We start from the raw sequence: 25760 nt of genomic DNA on the forward strand, positions 1-25760 counted from the left end.
CTCCTAAATTTCACCTTTCGACGAGTCTTGTTTTTTCCTTTTTTTTTGTTCTCCTTTCTTCTTTTTTTTTTTTTTTCAGTTTCGTCAAATTGTTAACGTCGCTAACGAAACTACCAAATTCCAAACTTGTAGGACGAGAGAGACGTAACGACGAAAAGGAAAGGGAATTGGTATCGGAACGATACCATAGATCACGCGACTAGGATGAATTTAATATAGAGAAAGGATTGGCAAGGCGCGCGTAGTATGCGAGAACACGCGCGTCAAATAGGAAAACATTTCGCCGGGACGGCCAGCAAGAATCTAATAAGCTAGATACCACGCTTGCCTCAAAGGAAAATGGAGTACGAAATAGTTTCTGTGCCAGGAGACACAGAAACGAGATTCTGTACGACGAAGAGAAAGCGTGTAGAAACGTGATTGAGAAGGACAGAGAGAGAGAGGGGGAGAGAGAGAGAGAGAGAGCGGAAGGACGGGAAAGGACCAGTTTCTGGCATGTGGAAATAAAAAAAAAAAAAAAAGGAAAGAAAACACACGCGCGTATCGCTCCCCACAGTGAATGGAGGAGCGTAGTTTTTAAAAACTTCGGTGAAGAAGAAGAAGAAGGGTAACGCGAATAAATGGAGGCTTAAATCGGGCTCGTTTAAAATTTCACCAACCCAGTTTTCCAAGTGTTCCCCGCTTTCGTTTGTCTTTTATTATTCTTCTTTCTCCTCCTCTTTCTCTTCTTTTTTTCTTTGCCTTTTCTTTCCGGTTTTCGCGCGTCGAATCGACGATGGCCGACCTAATCAATTCCACGGATAGCCGTGGGCACGCACGAAACGAGGCCTAACGCGCGGCAAAATAGAATTTCATCGGCAACTCGATCCCTGCTCGAGTCTCGTTACCACGAAGCCTCTCATCGTTTTCATGCAAACAGCACAATACTTGTCAGCGAGACAGCGCGGCGCAGGAAATGGAAGAAGGGAGATAGCTGTTATGACGTCGAGCTGAGCTGCAGTCTGACTGTTGACTCGGCAAATAGGAAAGGCCTACCATAGAATCGACACAATGGACGGCCAGATGACAATAAAATCCATCCGAACGAGATAATTACGAATTTTTTTTTTTTTTTTTTTCCCCTTCTTATCCATGCCGTTCGAATTCGCTTGTGTAAATCGTTAAGCGTCACTGGGTTGTCTGGAAGACACGCTTTTCACCGCGAAACTGGTGCAAAAGTGTCTCTCCATTAAGGGCGGCGAGAATTTAGAACGCTATTTTTGGAAATGTCCAAGTTTCGCGCGTTCGAAAGGAAGTTCGCAGCACAGAGAGAGAGAGAGAGAGAGAAACTTTTAACCTACCTCGAATTTTTACCTTCGAGATCGACGAACGAATATAGAACGTTGGAAATTTTATATATGATCGATCAAATTTATTTCGCGAACGTTCCAAATATGTTTCGGTTAAAAGAAAAATTTTTATCGCCCTCCTCCATTAAATCCTCGTTTCCCGATTCGACGAATGACGACGATTGGACAAATGATTTGATTAAGTTTATTTAACGTCCTCTTGGAAAAAGAAATTTATTCCAAAAAATTGCTTGATCAAAAGGATTATAACGCACGATGATGCTTTGGAAAATGGAGTTATCAAAGGGACACATTTACGTCGAATAAACGAAGAAACATGCGAACACGCAAAGTACCCTCGACGAGGCAAGAACAATATAGCGCGTGCTACAAGTTAAAAGGGGCTTGATAAACCGGTATACGGATCGTTGAACAAAGCTTTGCCGCAAAGGAGCATCCCAGGATCGTATAATAGCGAAGAAATTGCGCCGAAACTAAGGTAAACAGATAGCAACACACGTGCAACTCGATATATTAACATATTTCCTACGAAAGAAAACTTTCTTTCTTCTCACGAGTGTTAGTTCCTTTAAATCGTATCGTGAAAAGATCTGAACGGATCTTGAACAATTGTCGAATAAAAATAAGGGACGAAAGTGGAAGGGATCTTTTGAAAGAGTGCGTTGTTCGGTCAAATTGGTCATTAAAAAAAAATTTTATTAAAAAAAAAAGAGATCTCTCTCTCTCTCTCTCTGTTTACTAAAAACAAACGTAAAAAATAAGTTTCTCTACGATGAAATGGCAAACGATATTTTAACAAGTTGCTCGAATTGTCTCAATTGTGTTTCCAGGTGAAAAGAAACTGCTCGAAAAATACGCTTTGTGTAAATAGAAACCGGACGTGTTAGTAGTACAAACACGTAATAAAGTCGACAGACCGGACTATCGTGTAACGTGGCGCGACACGATAGTAAAAATTTTATAAAAGGAAAAACATGAAATTTGATCGTAACCAACGCCGGGCTCAGCCATTGGGAGGTCCGATTTAAAAAATGAAAATGGAAAATAGAAGCGGATGAAAAGAGAAAAAGGAGAAAGAAAGAAAGAGTAAGAGGTTGTTATCAAACGAAGAAGCGCGGAGCAAATTGTTCGCCGATCCAATCTTTTTGCGAATTTCGGACTTTCCCGGTTGGATCCGGCCACTTCGATGAAAATGTTCCCGAATAAAGTATGGAAGGAAGATGAGAACGTTGCAAAGAAACGGGGGAGTAACTCGATAAAATTGACCGAGTTATACGGTTGCACGAGCGGTTCGACACTCGTGGCGCCGTCTCCACGCTGTCCATCCCCGTCACACAAATCTAATTCCCGTCCCTGATAACCGAACTCATGCCGAGCGTGGCAGAATATTCCGGCCAAGATCGCGGTTCTTCGGCATTTTCCCTCGTCCACGTATTTCACGAGGGGGAACACAGCTACGTAAAACGTGGATGCACACGGAGAACACCCCCCCCCCCTTCGACGCAACAAATAATCGCAGCTGATGCTGCGAAAAGCAACAAGATTTCCTCGAGACGCGAAGCATCAGACTTTGAGAAGTTTCCAACCATTGATGAGAGGTTTCAATCGCTCTTTCGCTCCTGATAGGACTTCACTTCTTTTCTTCTTTTCAGTTTTATTTGTAGATTTTCTTTTTTTTTTTTTTTTTTTTAAATATCGAAACGTTATCGATCGAACGTATGGATTTTCGTTTATTCCAGACGAGTGGAAATCAATCGGCGTCCGAGCGGCGAATATCGAAAGAGGAATTAATTTCAGGGACTCGGCGCGCTAATCCAGTTAAAGCGTCCCTCCTACTACTTGGAGAAGCATAGAACGCGCTTTACCCCTTATTTCCACGGGCAGATTGCCCGTTGCCACGGCGTGTGAATTTAAATGTCCTCCACCGTTGCCACCAACGTTGTACTACACTTCTTAGTACCTTCAACATTCCGATTCCGTTGCTTCGAAACGAGCATCGAAAAATTCGCGTCCGCGATTCTAAAGTAACGGTTATCCCTCGAGAAGCAAACTCGAGAAGAAACCCTGCGAAAATCGTGAGAAAAAGAAAAGAAGGGGCGAAAAAAGGGCGAGGGGGGAGGGGGGGACGGAGGCGGAAGAAAAATTAAATTCCTCGAACGTCATTAAAAGGGCCGGAAAGAATCGTGAAAGAAGAATGGAACACGCGGTGGAAATTTAAACCTCGTACCGTACGTAGAAAGGTGTACCGTTTAACATATTTCTTTTTCCCTTCTCCTCCAAGTTGCACGAGCGCCCTCCGGCACGTCCGTCCGCTACGTCGCCATATTCTCGTCACTCTCTTTCCACGTAGCCGTAATTTATGAGCTTTAATTAGCCAAGGTGGCCCGAGGCTGGCTCTTGCCATTATCGTAACTAACTCTATTCTCCATCCTTTACCGTCACCTTTCTCGATCTTATCCTCCCTCAATCGGTTGGACATCGTCGTGCTGCGGCGCGTGGTCGAAACACTATTACATTAAACGTTTCGCGTGCAAAAAGCTGCGATTCGTTTCCTTCGAACGATATCGGCCAGCAGTGATTATCAACCGATCAATGGACGATATATTTCTTTGTTATCCTGCTCCTTGCGGGACACAAGGCGGCCTGCGACCCTTCGTTTCCGCGATACAGCCTGTTGCTCCGCGCAATTTACAAAGTGGTTTACCAGGCGAATTCTCGAAAATTTGCAACCTCTCTCGAAACAATATGAATCGTTCGTAAATATCGTCACGTTGCAGGATCATCTCGTCGAGGATTCGGGAGGAAACGGATTTAAAAGGAAGGGGTTACGCGGTAGAAACGTTCCGTTCTCGCCTTCCGAAAATGATTTATCGCCCGTCGGCTATAAAATGCTGTTCAAAATTGCATTGCGCCGTCATCTGTTGCTACGTTGCTCGTTTACAAATTTCCTTTTACGCGTATCGTAAACGGTTACGTGACGGGGAAGGATAATAAGAAAAATGGACGTGCGCATAGGGAAGAGAAAAATTGCACGAGACTTACCTGTAGCACCGATTTGTCAAAGCCTGCTACAAGAGCAGAGGGTGAGGAGGAGGGCGAAGGCGAGGACGAAGGCGAGGATGTGCAGACCGAAGGACTAGTGGTGGTGACGGGGGTCGAGGGTGTTGAGGGGGCAGGGGAAGGTGTCAACCCCCGAGGGCCCCCCGCACTTGCACCCGATGCCCCCGGTGCAGCTCCTGCAGCCTTTTCCACTTCTGTAACACACGAATAAAAACATTTTGTTCAAACATATTATTTAACGCAACGAAAGTGTTGGTGTGCGATTGTAAATACTTGATATTTCTCTTCTGCTCGAAAATCTCGCGTATCTCCGAGGTAACGATACGATTTTAATTCGATGCTAGCGCAATCGAGTCGAGATAAATTCGCCATTCCACGAATTAAATTATCCTCGATCCACGTGCGAATTATATACGAAAAATATAAAAATATATGTGTGTCAAAAACGTACATCCGTAATCCGTTTTATCGAGTACGGATGTAGAATGTTCGTTCTCGCGGCAAAGCAAGAAAACTCGTAATTTTCCGGTCGGACGATAACATTGTATTCTTTCTCACGCGCGGCAATAGATAATAAAGAAGGAGAGAGAGAGAGAGAGAGAGAAAGAGAGGAGTTGAATCGGAAGGAGAAGAGGAAGTAGAGGAGACGGAACGGTTTCGAGGCACGTAGCCGGGTGGAGGGCGCGGTCAATTCATTGAATAGGAAAGTAAGTTTCATAGTTTATAAGTTTATCCTCCCTCCAACTCGTTTCGAATCGAGTTAGCAGGGGGAGGGGAGAGGAGAGAGCAGCTCGCATCTCGGGATCTCGAGCGAGGAATCTTCGAAGATGCGTTTAATACGCTCGGCTCCTAATGTAATCGAAAACTTCCAAACGAATTCGTTCTCGCGGTGGTCGATTTGCAACAGTCTCTCGAGAACTTTAAACGGGGAGGGATTGGCCGTTCGAAATTCCATAAATTACCGTCCCGATGATTGAAAGCGATTGAAAATATTCCCTCCCGTTTCCGCTCCGCTTTCCGATAATAGATAACATTTCGAGAGGGGAAGTCCAATTAGACGGATCCTAGAATAGCGACAATCTCTATTCGCTTTATTATCTTTCGTGGGATTTTCGCGTTGATAATTTCGCCAGGATGAATATATATTCTGGGTGGTTGGGACGATATTAAACCGAGCGATGGAAATAAGGACGGAAAGGAAAGCAATTCGTTTTGATCGCCAAACTTCCATACTTGCTTTCCCGTGTTTCGTTAACGTTCAACTTCGTTCCTTGCAATTCCTTGAATATTCGTTGTTCGTCACGGAGTTATGGATTTATTTGATGTGAGAGATAACTAATTAACCAGATTTGTCTAAAGTAAGGAAAACTTCTTTACGTAGAGGCAGGGATTCGCGCTACCGGAAAGAATAATTTATATCTCTTCTCGACTTTCCAACTGCTCCGGGCGTCAAAGAACGAGCAAAGTATACGAGAAGCTTGACTGATACGCGAAAATATGCCCCTGGAGATCGTAATTTACAGCATTCACTCGCAAGTGGTCGAAATCCAAGTTTGCCATTCATACATTTTTATTCGCCGACCACGGCATTATCTTAAGAATCGAGAGGAGGGGGCAAGTTCCCCCCGTTTTACTGCCGAATTTTGTTACGTTCCACCGGTTGCAGTCGGGAAACAAGAAGGGGAAAATGGAGGAAGGTTTAAAGGAAATGGGACGAACGACAGGAACTCGTTTGCCCGTGTAATTACTCACGAGGCGTAGAACGAGCAAAGAAATATTTCTCGACCATGCAACGCATCTTAACGTATTCCTCGAAACCCTTTTTCTCCCGTTTTAAGGGGACCGTGGGGAAATATTTTCCCCGGTCGCCAACAGCTTAATACGCGTCGTATCAGACTTCCGTCTCATCTCCTTTGACCTCTCCTTCGCGCTTGAATTCATCCTCGAATTTCTTCCTCCGGAACTCAAATATTTGCCGGTAATTTATTAAAATTTACGGCAACTCGGGGAACATCTTTCGAGGACACTTGTAAACTTTGATAAGGATGGATGAATAGTTGAAGAGACAGTTGAAACACGAGCGCGCGCGATTACCACGCGAATATGAAATTCTTCTTCGTTAATATCCATACTTTCATCGATCTTATAAATCTTAGAAAAGGAGTTGCGTCAGAAATTTATTCGAAATCTTCACATCCAATAGCAAATCGTAAAGTAATAACAGTTAATCCTTCGATCGAACGACGATTGAAACGTCATTCGAGGGATGCTCGAAGAGTTCCCTATTACGCACACAGACACACACATATATCGAACCAAGTTACTAGTAGAGCGAAGGTTAAACAGCGAAATTAACGGTATGTGGACCTGTGCGTCGATTTATGAGGTAACGCGAAACTCCATGATACACCTCCATATTTGCGTACGTGCACCTGTACCCTTCTCATCCCCTCCCCTTCCCTCCCCTGAATGAGACGCAAACTCGGCGAAACGCGAATAAGATGGAAGGGAGAGACGGGGAGAGACGGGGAGAGACGCGTAGTAGTAAACCTCGAAGCACCTCCTTCGAACTCCCGTCATAAGTTCACCTTACCGCTAAGTCCTTCTCGCATTCCGAAGTTGGATACTATCCCCGCAACTAGTCGCCCACCAACTCGAGTTACAAGCTAAAATACATAACAACAATGATGCTCGCATAAAGCTCTCGCGCACCAACTCTCCTCCCCGTTTCTAGAGCTCTTACAACACGGGCCCCGTTAGATTATGCTAATAGAGAAGGAAATCCCGCCGCCACCGGCCAGGCAAGAAACGAAACGCGGCGCGCTTAAAATTCTCCTCGCCTCTTGTTCTTTAGAGGCTTTAGCGGTTGACGTGTACTCTCATACGTGACTCGTATGCGTCAAGATCACTTTTCCTTTTTTTTTTTTTTTTTATTTCCACGCGAAATAAAGGGGAAAAAAATTTCGCGCTTCTTAGGCGGGATAAATCAACTATAACTTCTGTCGTTCGTCATTGAGATCTCCGTTCTAACTTTGTGGATGAGGGAAGAGATTCGATTCAGGATTCGATTTCTGTCCAATTAAAGATCGAATCGGCGTGAAAAGAATAGTAGGTGGGAAGGTTTTACGCGTTGAAAGAACGCCACCACCCTTCTCCTTTAATACGGAATTCGTAACGCGGTGGGTCCGCGATGGTGAAAGCGAGGGTGCTCTCTGAAGAGGACATTCGTAACACTTGTCGCCGCAGCAGCTGCCAACAGGGAGTTATTGCTCTCTCGTAACAACGGCAACAAGGGTGGAAGTTTTCCAACGGCGTACCGTCAACGGGAATCAGACGCTTGGCCAACGTTGCCCTTTGAAAACGCGTCAGCTCTTTATCAAAGCTAACAAGAAGCGTCGACTACCGCCGCCTCGACTCCTAACCGAGTGTGGTTGTCGCCTAACCAAGATATATCCTTCCGCGTAGGCATCGAGCAATCATCACGAATACGAAAATCCAATCCTGTTACATAGATTCTATATTCCGACGAAAGAAGCAATTTTTTTGTTTATCCTAATTTTTAATCCAATTTCCACGCGACTGGAAATACGCCTATATATCCCGTTTCAATTACAAGAATTATAAAGTCTCTTCGAAAAACTAACAGGCTGGCTGGCTGGCTCTCGCCACTCCCGCTCTCAACCGCTATTTGTAAAAACAGAAAAGCTCGGCGCAACGCGCGTCGAGCGATTTATTCGCACGTACGAGGCCGTGGAAGACGAGTTTCCAGTCGGTGGGCAAAAGAGAAAGAGAAGAAAGAGGAGAAAGGAAAGGTAGAGAGAAAGAGAGAAAGAAAGAGATCCCTTGTTAGCGGCAGGTAGCCTTCGCCGAGACAAGTGGGTGGTGCGCGTGGTGAAAAATAGGACGAATTTGCAGCGAGAAACATCAATTCTCGGTGGCAGTAGTTTTATTCCACGGAGGCGCGGCCAGAAGAAGCGGGAGGGCGAGGAGAGCGACCAGAGGTAGGTACTTGAAGCCCACTTCCTGGTGAAAAATAGGGAAACCGCGAGCTTACGGCTCGGCCGTTCGTTCGTTCGTCTGTCTGGATAAGTGATGCAACAGTAGGGGAACGCGAGCCAGCATCTCCTCTCCGAGAGAGGAGAGAGACTAAGAAGAAACTTAGAGGCGGAGAGAAGGACGTGGTTAGGAAGGGTGTGGAGGGATGGCCAGTGAATGAGAGTGATAGATTGCGCGACGCCATTCTCTGACACTGTTCCACCAAAGGCCAGCCCTACCCATTGTGCTCTGCGAGCCGGAACCCAATGGTCGGTGGACAATTCTAGACTTCCGTTCCGCTAAACGCGCTATCGCAACCCTCCTCTCCTTTCTGCTTTCCTCTCTCTCCTTTCGAGAATCTTATATTTCGGCCATGAAGCGACTGAGGGAGGATCGATTTTGTTTTTTAATCGAAGGAAACGATCGTAGGGTCGATTGATAGACGTATATTTATACAGAAGATGGATTGGAGAGTTTAGGCAAGCGAGTAAAATACGAGTAGGATGGGAAATGGGTGGAAAAATGTTGTAATTATACGTGCAATTGATTGCGAAGGGGGAAAAAATTTTGGAAAGAATATAGAGGGAGCAAAAAGAAGTGGAAGCTATTCCGGTGCAACCGGCGTATCGCGTTTGAGTCGCCATTAAGCGGCGAAGAAAACCAAGCGGAAAATCGAATGAAGGTTGAGCGGGGACGCGTTGTTCCCGTTGTCTGAAAATTAACACGTTTAATTCCAAGCTTTATCCCGATCGCGTCGATCCGTGTCATTTCACGGGATAAACGGCTGGATAAAAAGCGAGAGGGGGATTAAAAAAAATTATTTTACGACGATAAATCATGATGAGTTCGCGAGCGACGCCTGTCAACCGCTTTATAAAGTCCGTATTTTAAACAAAGTTTCGCGCGTCGAACATCATCATCATCGGGCGAAATTGACAGGGAAAGAAATATTGCGTGGCAAAATTGAATCAAGCGAGATAATCGCACGAGACACGTTTTGATCGTTCGATTGAAAACGTTCGAGATATTTATTCGAATTTTTCGAACGGCGAACGAAAAAGACGAAGAAGGAAGGAGAAGAAAGATTCGACTCGATCGAACCTTGTGATTGTGAAAGTGATACATACTCCTCGATTGTTCTATGGCCATTAACGGAATCAAAGTAATTAGGTAAGCGTTTCAAGCGTGAAACAAAGCGTATAAATCGTATCGCTTGGAAGAGGGTGAAACGAAACGGTGGCCGGTTCAGCCAGACAAATTGCCGTCAATAAAACAAAATAGATATCCGGCGGTGATACGAATGTAAATGAATCGATAAAATCATGACGAACGAGAACAGGTAGGAGAGGATTAAAAGATTTTCCGTGGATAAACCGGGCGCGAGGCTTTCCTCCGCAACAACCTGGCCCTTCCTCACCTCCTCTACGAGGAGGCTGAAACGGATGGTAAGCGGATGGTGAATTAAAATAAACCGTCCACGTAGCTTCTTCTACAAAGCAGAATACAAAGCTTGGCGGGACGAGGAGCTTGAAATTCCGGTTTTAATACTTATCCTCCTATTTCCTGTGATTCTTTTGGAAAATTATCCGACGTAACGTTACGACTATCTCGTAATCTTCCCAGCGAAGAACTGAATTTACTTTGACCACAGTTTCCGCGATACATAAAATATACCACGTTCTATCTATGCGCGCGTACGTACGTGGTGGCTGCCTAAGCCATGGAAAATGTTTAAACAAATACGTGTATAATGGATCGTTGAACTTCACTCGAGTCTTTTTATCCTGTTGAATAACGGGTGGGTTGAAAAACGTGGTGGGGAAAAGAGATTGGGGAAGAAAAATCAATGGGAGTGCATGAAATTAACGGTTAAATAAGATTAAAAAATTCACGAACGGGGAAAATGACTCGTTACCTCGGCTATATATGTAATATTTTCGGAGATATTTTAACATTTAATTAAACTCGTGGAAACGAGGCAAGGGAGTAAAAGTCTAGCGACTCTAATCGTGAATGAATCGTTATTGTAATAACTTTGATGAAATTACAAAGAGGATGGACATCAACGGTTCAGAAAAAATCGGTTGAAAACCGAAGACGCTTTTAGCGCTTGTTTCATTATTTCGATTTTAATTTGGCCTCTAACCTCTATACCTGTTGGCGCGATTAAATATTTACCGGCACTTTACTACCTACCCTTTCCCCCGTCCAATAGCAGCGTCTTAGAAGCAACATGTTCCGAACGCTGCTTACATCCACCACCTTCCGTAAACACGATCGTCTTAATGGTGTCGCGTATATACCAATAAATTTCATTCCCGCGATACCGTTTACCACGAATATCGTTCGTTAAACTTTAATATCAATTACGCGATATTTCGTCTCGTGATCCGGAATTTTTTTGCGACCAGTTAATTTAATTGGATAAAACGGCGAATGTGGGGCGCCGTTTATTCGGCACGGAATCAAACGGCATACCCGGTTGTAAAAACTTTCGTAACGGCGTTTGTAACGCACGCGCTGTGTAACGCATGTTGCCAGCAACGATGGTTAATTTGATGGAGTTGACGACGCGTGCAGTTTCTCGCTCCAACGAAACCCGTTAAACGTTTCCGTCGAGAAAAAGCAAAGCGATGGAAAAGAGAGAAAAAAAAAAAAAAAAAAAGAAAGAAAAGGGGGAGAAGAGAAGAAAATGGACCGATGCTTCTCTCTCCCCGTGGAACGATCATGGCAAAGGACGAATTAATCTGGCTTCACGCAGAGCGAACGGCCCTTTTGCCCCACGTTTTCGATGTAATTGAATCTCTCGTCTTTGCCAAGGCAATTGTTCCGCCCTTCTCGCCCCCGGCCGAGAAATTCAGGGCTGCTCTCTTACCGCGAGAAATTAATCTTCTCTTTCGCGGAAGCGATTTCCACTCGGACCGAGGAGGGATAGAGGAGGAAAATAAAAGTGATAGACCGGGTTCGGTTTTCGATCCTCCAGAAGAGGAGGCATTCGTATCTCCTCCGAGGCTTCGATTGAAAATAAATTCCCTCGATCAACCTCTTCTCGATGCTCGCGCGTTATGATCCCACCTCGATCACCATCCGTTACGTCCCGTATAAAAAATTTAAAGTGGAAAAGGTATAGGGAGCGAATGCGAAATCCGGAAATCCATTGGTGGCGGCGGCTTTTTCGATGAATCTTTGAAAGGGAAGACCCATTAGGGGGGATGAAGTCGTGATTATTTTCTTTTTTCCTTTTTTTTTTTCCTTTTTTTTTTCAGAGGTTAGGTTCGAAGATCCATTAAACCTTATCATATTAGGATAATAGGATTCCTTTTTATTACGATGTCCCTCGAACGAGAATTTCTGTTTATCAGCGTAAGACACTCATTCTCCCATCTCATTCTTCCGGGGATCCGTGTTCCCCTGGAAAGCAGCACGACGAGGACAACGACGAGGGCGGGTGAGACGGGTGGAGAAAAATTACTTTCGCGGGAAGACGTGACGGAAATGGCGGAGCAAAGATTGCAAAATTACGGGACATATTTAAATATTGGCGAGCCCCAATCGAGGAAAGTTTATCGGCGGCGGGGAGCGATTCCTCTCTCGAACAGACAACGCGACACAACTTTGGGAAACGCGAGCGACGATGACGCTCGTAGGTCGAAATTACAGAGATTTAATAAATCCATCCGTCCTCGAGGCGGTGTAAAAAGTTTAACGGGAAACGGGATGGGGGGGAGACCGAGCCGGAAGATTACGATAAGCCGAAAAAAATGAAAAAAATCGGAGAACCGGTACAATGCGTTCGGGTTCATCGCTTCGAGATTAAATACGTCAACGTTACCACAAGCTCCTCGTTTCCTTAAACTAGTATTACATCTTCCCGAGTATTATGCGCGATATTTTTCTTCCCAAATTGCAGGAACACAATCTACAAGTAAAATTAGATGGAAAATTGTGCCGCGTGAATCATATTCTTATTTCAAACGAAAAACATTTTGTTCTATGTTCTAATAAAAAATTTCTACTTAACGCAACAATTTGCAACACGTTTCTTCTACTTTGATCGTGTCCCTGCAGTTTGACCGTAAAAACGAATATCAGGGCAAATCCGTTTCGATATCAAAGAAAGACATTCGCCGTTAAGAAATTCTCTCGACACGTTTTTCAACGCTCTTGTGTCAAAAGATTTATCAAAAACCACGAACACGCGGCAAAGCACATTGCAAAACAAATCCGCGGCGAGGACGCATCTCACGGCATGTTCCATAAAACGAGGTGAAAAACGTTTCGGGCCAATGTACGAATAAAAGGTGCGAACTCGAGCTCTTTCGTCTTTCTCTCTCTCTCTTTCTCTCTCCCTCTCTCTTCGGCAAAGAATATAAATCATATGCTTAAGGAAGTGGTACGGCGAATGGTGCTCCTTTTGTACGGAAGATTACGGGGTGCAAAGGAGTTTCCTCATTTTTCATCGCGGCGACCGTCGGAATTAACATATTCATAAGATATTTATCAAGGTATCTCTTTGACACCTATTTTTTGAGCGCACCGCTTATGAAACGAATAAATTAGACGGGGGACCACCATCTTTTCACGGAGCTGGGAAAAAGGAGGGACGAAGAAAACTTGTGCCCGCTTCGTGAAATACATTAAATAAACGCTCGATATATCCCGGCTGCTAGTATCTTCGTTTTGGGAAAAGGTGAGACCAAAGAAAAAGAAGGGAGAAACGAAAAGGTAGAAAGAGAATGGAAAAATTTGAACGACGAAAAAGAGAGCGATCCCTTTTCCGTGAATTGACGAATTCACGGCGATAATAAACAGGGTAGGTAGAGGTATAGATGCACGCGTGATTCGAAGCATTGATGTCCCGAGACCTCGAAACAGGTCGTGTCGCGCAATCGTCTTAAACATCGTTCGCGATAGAAGCGTGGATTTGACGCGGAAACGCGTACGTTCTCTCTGCGGCGTACAACACATGGTTGCGCTCGGCCCACGTTCACTGTGCGGTGTGCAAACAGGAGGCTCGGTTGACGGCGTATGCATAATTCAGGAATGCGCGTGTCGTCGATACGGCGGCGAACGACGCACGATAGTTATGCATATGTTCCGTGCGGACGCTGTGCCGCATACGACCACCCTCTTCCCTCCCTCTCTCTCTCTCTCTCTCTTTCGTCCTCGCCAGCCTTCTCTCTCCGTTCCTATCCTACCACCTCGTTCCAATGCACTCCGCTGATTTTTTGGCCGTTGGCCAACACCGACACCATCGAAAAATCTGTTGTGCTCTCCGCCGAGAGAGCCTGTTTCCCAGGATTTCCACCTCTTCGCGAAAAAAGTTTGTGAAGTTTATTGCGTCTCAAGAAAGGGGTCTTGACACCGAGAGTTCGTCTCGGAATGTCGAGGAGATAGATTACATTTGGACATAATTGAAACTTGATGAAAATTCTATCCGAGTTGAGTTGTTCGAGATCGTATTCGTAATCGAAAATAGCAAGAGAAAGAAAATCGCAAAAATATATATCTCCTTCTCAGAATTTGGGTAACAAGAATTTTTGCTCGAATTCATTCTGGGAAACGTTTGCGGAGACTTGAACGAGGCTAAAATTGCGGGCTTACGCAACTTTGTCCGTAACCCGACAACAATCGTCTTAACGGATAAGTTCAATTTCTCGTTTTTCTCGAAAGCTTTGTTTCCATCATTCCCTCTCCTCCTTCTTCCCCTCGACCACCGAAAACAACCCCTCCGTTTAATCTCGCAACTTGCCAGACCTTACTTAAATCGTAAAACCGTGGGGACGAAATTTGGACGATAATCCCTTCCCTTCGACGTGACATTTAAACCAGCCACGTAAATTACGAGAAGTATTTTCGATTCTTCGATTCGGAAAACTCGAAATCACTCGGGTCGCCGCCGGTCTTCGTCGAGTCACGCACACGCACGCAACGAACACAGCGTAAAAGGGAACTCACCCTCGCCACTCCGGTAAATAATTAACCGTATAGTCGGGGCCTCGAGTGTTCACTCCTCGACTGAAGGATCCCTCCCTCTCTCCATCTTTCGACAGCAGACGTTACCCACCGAACGAAGATACTGTGCGCATCCTCGCGATTCTCATTAAAAATACTCCGTGTTCCGCGCGTGACTCGCAGGTGGATTTTATTCCAACGAGAACAACGAGAGAACTTTTATTCCAAAGAAGGACAAAGAACTTATTCTTCCGCTTCTCGATGACTTTTCATTCGTCGTTTTTAATTGGAAGGAAGAGGAAAACTCGATACGAGACACTGAATTATATTGGGAAATTTCTTGGCTACAGCTCGCTCGAGCAGAGTTCGTCGCATGGTGAATAATTGAATTGGCCGGATCCCATTTGACAACGGGACGGCGAGAAAGACGACCTTAATATATAGTCGCGCCACTTTAAGGAGATGAAACCGTATCTACGCAGACATTACTCGATTCCATCGTCACGGCGGGGCGTACAAATACGAAATGACGTCGCCTCTATGTTCGATCCTAAAGAAACTCTGCATTTTCTCGTAAAATGGCGAGGCGACCGACCAGCTGGTGCTTTTAGTTTACGAGTCTCGTTACTACTTTATCGTGTGTGTCGAGATCGATAACGCCCTAGGTACGACGATATATTTTCCCTCGGTGATCCGCGACACTGGCTCTGATAAATTCCAACCTGTGCACGCGCTGCTACTCTCCTTCCACTCCCCTTCCTCTCTCTCTCTTTCTCTCTGTATATACGTGCCTATTTTCCCATATTTTTTATACTCTTTCGAGATGACCGATCGCGCGTGGATATCCACGTCGTATCCATTTTTCGGAAAAAAATTTAGTGCAACCGAAAAAGGTGTGCATACCCTTTTTTTTTCTCTCTCTTTTTTTCCTCCCCCTGAAAGAAAGATCGTTGTCTACGTACAAAAAAGAGCGTTTCCTTCCTCGTCCCAATCGGAACGAAAATCCATGATCGCGTAAAGAAAAATGCACCGAATACGAAACTCGAAAGCTTTCGAGCTTTGGGGGGAAAATTCGTGCGTATCTCTCCTCCACCGTTCTACCGTCGCCTTTGTGTGTCGATTTTTATGTGTTAAAAAACGAGTCTGCAAATCCTCGATATCCCCGTGATATCGATGATGTACGAGGGAAATACGATGCACAAATACGGTGCACAGTTTTCAAGAAAGCGTTAAAAAAACTTGGAAAAAAGGAATCGAGATTCGATGTGTTCGAATGAGCGGGAAATACAGGTCGGTAGGATTTTTCGCTTCCATCCGATCTATCATTCGGGAACGTAATAAAAGTCCGGTGAACACGTTTCGTTGCAGATGTCTGTAATAACGCATCGCAATTGAATCAAAGAGTGCTGAAAAATTCATTAAATTCGTTCGCCAATTTTCTCCTAACAAGAATCGGTTGCAAAAATTTCTACAATACGTCGGCGATAAAAAAAATCTCGTCGGCAAAGAAAAGATGAACAATCGCGTTGCGCCGTTCTGTAAGAACAATATATAATTTTTTTCTCTCTATGGAATAATTTATTATCCTCTTCCGTTTTCCGATCTTTCTCTTTCTTTTTTCAATGACACTTTTTTAATTCGTATATTGTTCATCGCGAAAATGGCGTTAATCCGTTTCTTATCGCGTCCAGATATTTCCATTATTCGCACTCCTCCACTTGTGTTACACTTTGAAACTATGAATAGAGTTACGCGAACAGAGTTATACAAACAATAAAAACTCTAGTGCTAAATTATACGCGAATCACTCGTTTCGCTTTTGCGATGATCGATCCAATTAATATTTCCTTGTCCTGTCCAAATAATTTAAACAACTTTTATCTTGCAGAAGAGAAATTATCCGAGATTAAATCGTACGAGCTAATTTCGCGTACAAAGCTGGCAAAATCTGACCGGAAGAGTGAGTCAGATGAAGAAACCCCGCAATGCCTCGAGGCCCTCGATCTAATAATACTCGTAAACGGCGACGGTTACTCCGCTTGCTCCCCGCTTGTTGTTCGAATATACCGTTATGCTTTGTATTATGGGGGCTGGAAACGGAGGAAGAGGGCGGAGGAAAAGGGTTGCGGAACACGGTTTAGCGCAACAAATAATAAACGCATCGAATTTGGCACATCGTCGTTCGAGCGATCATCGACATTTAGGCATTTCCCAGCCGCCAACGGCAATTCCCGTGTACACGCCGCGTGCACGTATGTATGTATACGGTGTGGAAACTCCAGGTGTGCGATTAAAGTGATCCGTGGCGCGTTAAACTCGGCCAGGAAACGGCCAGGAACCGATATGGTCTTCTTCGAAAAAGAGGGATCAACGAGATTCGTCGCGAACGAGTAATAAAAAAAATCGTTTTCTACGGGTAAGGAAATCACTACTAGCGCAACCGTGCCGTTACTTACACTTGTCGCGCGATAATAAAATAAATCAGAAAGTCGAAGGATCGTAACTATCGAACGCTCTTTCTTTTCAAAAAGCGGTTCCTAAAAGCGGTGTCTCGTCGTCTCGTTATCAAGGAGAACTGTCGGCGTTTAAAAGGAGCAACATCGGGTGGAAACGGTATTGTCAATTCGAGCCCAATTTAATTCGGACAAAAACTTTTAACGACTTTCGTCCCAAAGCCGAAGTAAAGGGCAGCGGAAAGAAAGAGCAGGGGGTTGAATAGCAGGGGCGAGTTGAAACTCAAGGTGTGAAACGCAATTTATTCGTTTCACAACTTCTCCACGATACTCTCCCGCACTCTTGACACTTTGCTCGATATCACGCCGGAATAATCATCGGGGGAGGGGAGAAATTTATCAACATTGGACGCGAAAGAAGGAAAAAGAAAAATTCGTGGCTGGCCAAGAAAAATGCGAGAGACGAGAATCGAATCGAGTTAAATCGAATTAAATCCTGGTTTAGTTCCCCGTTAACGAGTGGGCGAGAGAAAATTGCCGGAAGACGAGGCGCGGAAAGAAAGTCGAGGATGCTGCTATCGTCGCGGGCGAGACAAAAGGAGCAAACAACGAGATATTTACCGAGCGGGGATGATCGAGCGGAGGCGAACGAAATCCAAGTTTCGGGACGAGAAACTACCGTTTTCCGGGTGTACAAGTGTAGCGGTGGCAACCGCTGGCTCCGCCGTGTCACATAAGAGTGGCGGACAGAGAGTAAGAGGCATGCGTGTGTTCGTGCACGCCCGTGTGACGAGGGATGCATTCAGAGTGGAGTACCGTCGTGTATCGAGCAAATATTGATTCTGAAGCATACCTGTTTGCTTGACGGCCGCTCCGTCGTATTCCACGTTTCTCTCTTCTCTTCGACGATTTTCAGATCTCCGTCACGACCTCCCTCTTCCCTCTTCCCTTCCCCGATGTCCATCCAAAGTAGAGAGAAATAGCGCGCAATATTACGAGTGTAAATACAAGCAATCTCTCTCTCTCTCTCGGATGGCTTCTCGAATACACGCAGGATCGAGTTTGGAGAAAAACAATCGCTCGGATCGACCCTTTCCACGTACGTGTGGACGTACATAAGGTGGTTTAGACTTGATTCCATGGTGAAACATTTTGATTGAAAATGTTCGACTCGCGTAGGATGGAAAAATGAGGACGAGAGTGAATCCTCTCTTACGAATCCCTGTATCGCATGGACGAGGGGCATCCACCGAGGGGGTACTCGTTTCGGCATACGAGAGGCGCATGCAGTTTGAATGAACGAAAAAATGGATCGGTGATTCCCAAAGCCATTAACTCGTTTAACCAGGAACATCAAACGAACCGCGAAGACCGATCATCCAAGCTTTGTGCCGTGGAAATCGATTAACTGTCACCGGAAACACTTGAAACATCGAGATCCGACAGCTGACTTATTCATCAATCAGTAGGCTCCATTAATTTACGTTCGGTTGTCATCGGATGAATTCGAAGAAAACGAATTTTTCTTTTATGCTTCAAGTCCAAAACTCCTTTGCAAAACTCTTCTGTAAAGCAGGGGTTAGAAAGAGAGGTGTAAATGATTCGAGTTGAGGCAAGAGAACCGACTCGAGGAAGCGCGAATCGGATAAAGAGCGAAGAAAGTAGCAACGCGGTCGAGAGAATAAAATCTCGAGAAACTCGAGAGGCACGAGAAAGGAAACAAGCTGGATCTTCGAATGGCGGTATAGAAGTATGTGCCGGATGAACAAATTTATGCGAGTTTTCTTTTTTTTTCTTTTTTTTTTTTTTTTCCTCTACTTTTACGATACAACCTTCCTTCATTCACTAGAACGCCGCTCCCTTGCAACGCGCTGTACAACTCGAAGTACAACCCCGCCATTAGACCGGGCCCCTGTATATAAAAGAGAAGTATCTCCACAAGGTAAAAGCAACTGCCACGGACCGGTACAAAAGCCTAAAATGCATATTTCACGAAATCCACAAGACGAGACGGGACAAGACGCGCGTATAACCACTGTGCTTTATTTATGAATCCACCTATCCTGTCTCGAACAGTAGTAGTAGTTCGCGTGGTTGAACACGCCACCCGTATCGCTCGAAAAAAAATTTTCGATTCAAGTAACGATTCCATCCATCAAATGCAACTTTAACTTTGGAATTAATTCTTCGATAAATTGCATAAAGAAAATTGTTGAAATGTTTACAAAAACCTGGACGAAGGGGCTCGAATCGCGAGGTTTCATTTTATAAATGGATCGAGATTGAAATTGCCAATTCGATACGATATTTCAACGCGACTTTCGAGCGCCAAGTTCCGCAGGAAAGGGTCGGCGACGTGTCTTAACATCGCGGGGGGTCCTCCGACACGTACGGGCGAACGAACGAGCTTTCCCTCCCGTGTACACGTGCGAAGCTTCAGTGTCAACACGCCGCACGAATCACGTGTATGCGGACGTGAAAGACAAGAATGCGGGGGATTTTACAACGCGATTCCTACGCGATCCCCTTGCGGCCTGTGGTAAAATAATCCCATGCGGCTCGTATCGCATGCGTAACGACCCCCGAAGAGATCGAAAAATCGAATCCTAAACTCGTAAACTTGGTTGGCTTCCGTGCCCTGCGAGAGCACGTCTCCATCTCGTGTGACACGTGCGCTATGATTCTTACTTACGAGCTATTACTTTTTTATTTTTTTTTTCTTTCCTCGATAAAAAGATGAGTCTGAATTATCCAAGCTTAATAAATCGATAAATCGGGGGAAAAGCGTGATTGGAATTTGAGGGAGAGCTATCGAGGAAACGATTCTTTAATGCGGCCGAGGTAAAGAGGAGAGGATAAAGAGAGAGAGAGAGAGAGCGGTGCATCTGGTCCGCTATTTGTCTCTGACATGGTTCCAAGAAGAAAAGTCTTGTTCCGGTGCTTGAGACTAAGCTACTTCGCTCAACCGACTATCTACCGACACACACCGGCTGTTTTATCCTCCGACGATAGAAGATGTCGTCTGCCGACATCGTTCCGTCGACTCCAAGGACAAAAAGTCGAACGTGTCAGCTCGCGACAAAAAGGAGACGAGAGGGGCTCGAGTTTGAATCTTACATCATCCGGGCAAAAATGTGGCGTGCAATCGATGAGAAAACGCGCTATGAAATTCTGGCGAGGCACAAGCACGAACGACCTCGTCGTATCGCGAAAAGTTCGAGCCTCGAGCAAGATAAATACTACGCTTCTGATTCATCTCTCTGTTGTAAAACGCAATGATTCAAACGCGTCCTTTAATCGTTTTATCAAGATTCATCCAAGTTGATCTCAACGAAGATCATCGTAATCGAAGATTACTACGAAAGAAATTAAAAAAAAAAAAAAAGCAACGTGATCGAGATCTGTTTCCACCACATATCACTCGCCACTATCCTACTACACCATTTCTTCTTCGTGACGTGACCCAACAATCCCGAGCAACGTTTCTCCACTCCTCTCCCCCTCGACTGGTATTTTTCATCTTTCAGTTTCCGCTCCTTTTGTATCCGACGCGCGGTATATAACCCTCTTTTCATTCTACCCCAATTCTACGGAATACAAGAAACTCCCCCCCCGACAAGACGAAGCCCCGCCAGCTTTGAATCCGATGATGATACTCCAGGTAAGGCTGCCTGGTGCAATAACGAGTACCGGAGGCGAGATCCACCACCATTGATTTTTATATACGTAGCCCGGATATCCGACCGGCAACCGCCTTCTCGACACCTCTCCTCTTTTCTCTCGTCGCCACCACCACCACCACCATCACCGTTTCCTCGTCGCCGTCCTCTTTCCCCCGAGTTTCAACCATTGTTCGCGGATTTAGCCGGGCCTACCATACCCGTTGCGGATTGCTTCGTTTCAGACTCTAGCACGTTAAGTAGCCCGTCCTCCTTTCCACATCCGTGCTCTCTCGTCTAACTACCCCGATAAATTACTGTAATAGCTCTTCTCCAGTTAATTAACCTACCCTCCCCCGATTTCCCACCACCAGCTATCCACCGCCTATTGTTCCGCCGAGAAGAGATTCGTATTCGATTCGTTTCTTCGATGTCTCGCTCGTCGAGCGAGCAGAGGGAGAGAGAGAATCATCCTCGAGTATTTAAGAAGAATTTAACAGAAAAAAGGAAATACGAAGAAAACGACGTTATTAAATATCATAAAGCGTATTTTTCATCAATTCTTCTACTCGAAAGGAGAGCAGAAATCGCGAGGAGGAGGAGAAGAAGAAAGGGAGCCGAGAGGGAGAATTTCGTGGAGAGGAGGAATTTTGTGTACGAGCGAAACAACTTCCTAACTGTGCAAACAGAGGTTTAAGCTCTGCCGGGATGTTTGCGTAAGCGGGTAACATATGCGAAGCTAACTGTAGGATTACAGTTCGCGGGGCAAAAAGGGTGTAAGATTTATCGTTTAGAATCGGTTAAGCACGGTCATTTCGCACGCTGACCGGTGCCCCTCTCTCTCTATTAGGCTTTAACTCCCCTTTAAACAGAACGGAAGGGAGGGGGAGAGGAGGTGTTTGCAGATCGATACGATCGTCCTCGAACGAAATTAGAAACGGAACGGCCGGGACGAAATACGTTGAAATTCATTCGTTGCCCCCTCTTCTTTCATCCGCCATTTCCCTCGATAACGGTGGATGAGAACGAGAACGCCTCGATGCATTCCCGAAACGACTTAAACGTTCACTTCGCCCGTCATTTACCACGTTGCCACGATAAAAGCTTCGGCCGTGTTACTTCGAAAGCGAGACGAAAGTTCCATATTGGTCTAAAAGATAAATGCACCGATTCTTTTTACGCGAGTAAGGCGACTTTTACCGCTGTACTTTCGCCGTTCCAACGATTTTGCGACGTGTTCAACTCTGGTTTGGTGGTTGGTCCTGTTTCGACCCACGTTTCAAGCTTGGAAATTAATTTAATGGCTTCGCGTTAAATCGTTCGTAATTCCGATTTGTAACATTTCTAGTAACACGCGATTGTAATTCTTTAACGGCATTGAATTTTAATTTTTGGTCAACAACGTTGAGAGGGTGATATTTCAAATATTGACTTAAACCCGTTGCTCGAGTCGACGCCTGGATCGCAACATGTTCCGGCGTGTGCAGCTCGCTTAAGATATTCATGCGATGCAGTATCGAAGTTCGATTAATTTCGAACCGCTCTCTCCATGTTGAACCGTTCTATGCTGGTACTGCGAATGAGCGATTCTGCATCTATCTTTGTAAATGCTATCGGTATTGTTTCTATGCTATCTCGCTTCGAAAAAAAAAAAAAATATAGAGCCAACGCAACGACTGACCCACTAAGATAAAATCAGAATCTCGATTCCAATCGAAGATACCATCTGAACATTTCTGAACGATGTATCTGAAATCCAATACATCGCAAAATAAAGAAGAAAGACTTGAGCAATTTTCGAAATTCGATGCGAAATTGATCATCTTATCAAACTCGACGAGATCAAATTTAAACGAGACGTGATCGATCACCGCGAGAAACTTGAGATTTCAATACACTGGTCACGACCATTGCCGATAAATCATTGGCCACGATCGATATCGCATCAACCATTATGGCTACATAACGTACCGGCAGCAAGCCTGAATCTCCCCTAAATCCTTCGAATCGGCATCAGGCTGACCAAGGACCGATTCAATTACGTATGACTAAGAACCATGCGAAGAGATAACCGTGAAGGGAGAATCTGCACTAATGCTACTATTGATCGAACCACGATATACACTTTATAATTGGCAAGGATAAAATATATGATCCCGAATAGAGAAATTGGAATCGAAACTCCATTTCGATGCGATAAATCGATCAAGATTGTGCGAAAATGGAGAAAAGGGAGAAGAAAGGGGGAGCGAAGACTGAAGAAAATTAGAACGATCGATAAATTATTCCAGCAAGATATTCTAATTACATTCAAAGAATGTTAATCAACGAATATTAAGAGAGAATTTAAACGAATTTAAATTTACTCGATTATCTCATTTATATATACGATTCTCAATTACGTTACGTTAATTAAACGCAGAAAATAGACGCAAGTTTCGAAAATAACAAGCAGAGTTTAACGAGTCAAAATTTACTTCGAATTATTACCTCGTTGTTATTTCGCCATTATTTCATTACCATGTATAACAATAATCGTGTCGATTAAACTACACGATTATTATTATCGAATTTCGCGATTATTCAAACACTTTCTCTTGGATGGAACAGCCGAACCTCTCTGCATCAACCGAAAACAATTACAATCGCTTTGTCGACTGTTATGGGACGGCCAATCGAGTTACGGTTACATCGTCGAGCGAGCAAGAAACGAAATAATCAACAAGAGAGTACACGTGTCGCCGATGGCTCCCACTGGTGCGCCACTAAATATCACGGTAAACTCGCGAAACTGTATTACGGATCGACGTCGCGTCACGTAAATGAAATGGATGGATGGATGGAAAAAAAGAGACTCTCAATCAGACGCGAGGAGTCTGGAGATTCGAGCCCCGAAATTCGAAGGGGACGACGAATCAAAAAGGAACGAACGAAGGATGATGGCTGTAACGATCGACGCGCGAAGAACAGACGAGGAGGTAGCCGGGTAAAAATTGAAAGTATTTGAGTCTCTTAACGACGTTAAACGGCTCGAAAATCTGTAAGAAGGGAGGAGGAAATCAAACAGCGCCAGTTAACATCAAAGACCTGGATTTCTATACCCTTGATACCCAATTAACGCGTTTGCTCGCGAGAAATCTAGGGAAGGTTTTGACCTGGAGTGGAGGAAGGAAAGGCCACCGCGAGGAGGAAACGACGTTAGGCGAGAGGAAAAGAGGAAACAGGGATCTTTATGAAAAGATCGGTGAGTGAACCTGGCGTTTCTTGAGCGAGGCGCCTAGTTTGCCTAAGGTTTCATTAACTAAAATCTCCGCTGTTTCACCACCTAGAAGAAGAGGCCGTGGTCGATAATTAAAATGTCGTCGACATGGATGCAATTTGAGCTTTTAATTCGAAGCGGTCCCTGCTACGATTCCTACAATCGATCGGTGTACCCTGCAACCTCGTCTCTCCCTCTCTCTCTCTTTTTTCCTCTCGTTAAACAGAACTCTGATGCCTTCTATACGCGCACAATATCGCGTGGAGGAAACTTTGAAAAACACGAGAACGGGATGGTTTCCGATACCGGTTCGTTTGAAGCATACCGCCGGTGATAATGGAGCCACGTTACTCACGATAACGGGCGAAAGATTCCCGTGGGATGCGATGCTCTGTGCACGGCGAAAGCGTCGGGAACTTACCTCGAAACAGAGAAAACAGACGGCTGAGTAATGCCCAAGCGCAGCTGAACGTTTTAACGACTCACTTAAGGAGGGGGGCGCGTGTGCCTATTTGTTTATTTTAAGGGGCCGATTTATCGCGCGGTAACCAGACCTTAATTTATTCTCCACGTTTAACCCGAATAATCTCGGGCTAGGTTCGCGCTGCTGCACATCGTGCGAGCCAGAGATTATTAGCAGTCGGATTTCTTCTCTTCTCGTCGTTTCCCTCCGGCTGTTTACGAGTTAAAACACACCGGGGACACGTGGAATTTTTTTTCTTAAATTACGAATCGTGTAACAACGTGTGAATCTGTATTTAACATAATAACATCCTGAACGAAATTTGAAATGAACAGATTTCGAAGCGTTCGATGATGAGCACATCGATACATCTTTGTAAAATTCCGAGTTATGGATATTTTTAAACGTATGCAGGCAGAAAGGCAACAACAACCTTTATCGAAAAATGTACAATTTTTTAGTCGAATCTATGTTATAGCGATTCGTTATACTTGCTCGTCAAAAACTTGGATTTTGGAACTTTTATTACGAAAGACGAGAGACAAAGTTCAGTTTGTATAACAAGCTGCAACTAAAAATCTTCTCGATTGCATAGCGTACAATAAAATCCCGAATCTACGAAGAATATTCGAACGATCCAAAGATCTGTGAAAAAGCCGAGTTAAATAGGACAAGCTTGCCAACAAGACTACGCCAACGAGGTGGTTTTGAATGGAGAAAAAGCGGTACGGCTCTTAGCACGCTATTTCCAAGCGTGCACAACTCGATCCATCACCGCGTACGTCGAAAGGCATCCTGCATAAACAGAAATCGCAGGCTTTCGGTGGAACGCAGAAGAGGAATGCAGAGAGCGATACAATCGACTCTGAGCCAGAAACCAAACCGTCGGAAATAGGGAGGGTTCATCAACTAAAAGCAACAGGGCGGCATTCCACTGGCCCATATACGGGAACGAGAAGGCCATCGTCCCTCTGCAATCATTCTGCACGCCGCCTTGGCTCAAAAAACCGGGGTATTAATGGAAATACGGCCCCGTTCCCTTGGCTACCTTTTCACGGATAGGCCAACAACTCGCTGCAAACTATCCTCGTTATCATTCGCTTGGTCGCGCTTTCCAATAACAGTCTCAGCGACAAAAGTCTCGAAGAAGCGTAAATGAAGATGCGACGTGAGGAGCTGTTGGTACTACTGAATCGGGCGGGATTTTGCGTGTACCGATCAAATATACTTAATTTTGTACTTCGAATCGTTGTATTTTTTCATTCATAGAAATAAATAAATTATCGTACAAAATACTCGAGATGCTTCGATTATTTTCTCTTATGGTTCGTGATCCAACAAACTTGAACTTTTAATAATCTTAATCTTTTAACGATCGGTTGGTAAATTTTGCAAAAACGAGAAAACCAAATTACGTATTTCTTAAATATTCATATAAGAACTTTTATAACGATCCAATAAGTTTTTCGAGCACGACAAATGCTCGTTTATTTTAATATCATTTATTAACGAGTGCGTAACGTGGGG

At 44.7% G+C, this 25760-nt stretch overlaps 1 protein-coding gene across 8 annotated transcripts in view; it reads right to left on the bottom strand.

Annotated features, from left to right (window-relative positions):
• The window catches only part of LOC100868461 (dystrophin), a 410667-nt gene that overhangs the window by 335883 nt on the left and 49024 nt on the right, over positions 1-25760 (bottom strand). For all 8 annotated transcript variants that reach the window (XM_086912122.1, XM_086912124.1, XM_086912121.1 and 5 more), the window contains one exon: positions 4392-4603. In XM_086912122.1, coding sequence (XP_086768248.1) covers positions 4392-4603 — 212 coding nt within the window. The remainder of the gene's footprint in view (positions 1-4391; positions 4604-25760) is intronic.

Source organism: Apis florea, unplaced genomic scaffold (genome assembly GCF_048593485.1).
Source record: "Apis florea isolate Af1SG1 unplaced genomic scaffold, ASM4859348v1 contig_3367_pilon, whole genome shotgun sequence".
NCBI lineage: Eukaryota > Metazoa > Arthropoda > Insecta > Hymenoptera > Apidae > Apis > Apis florea.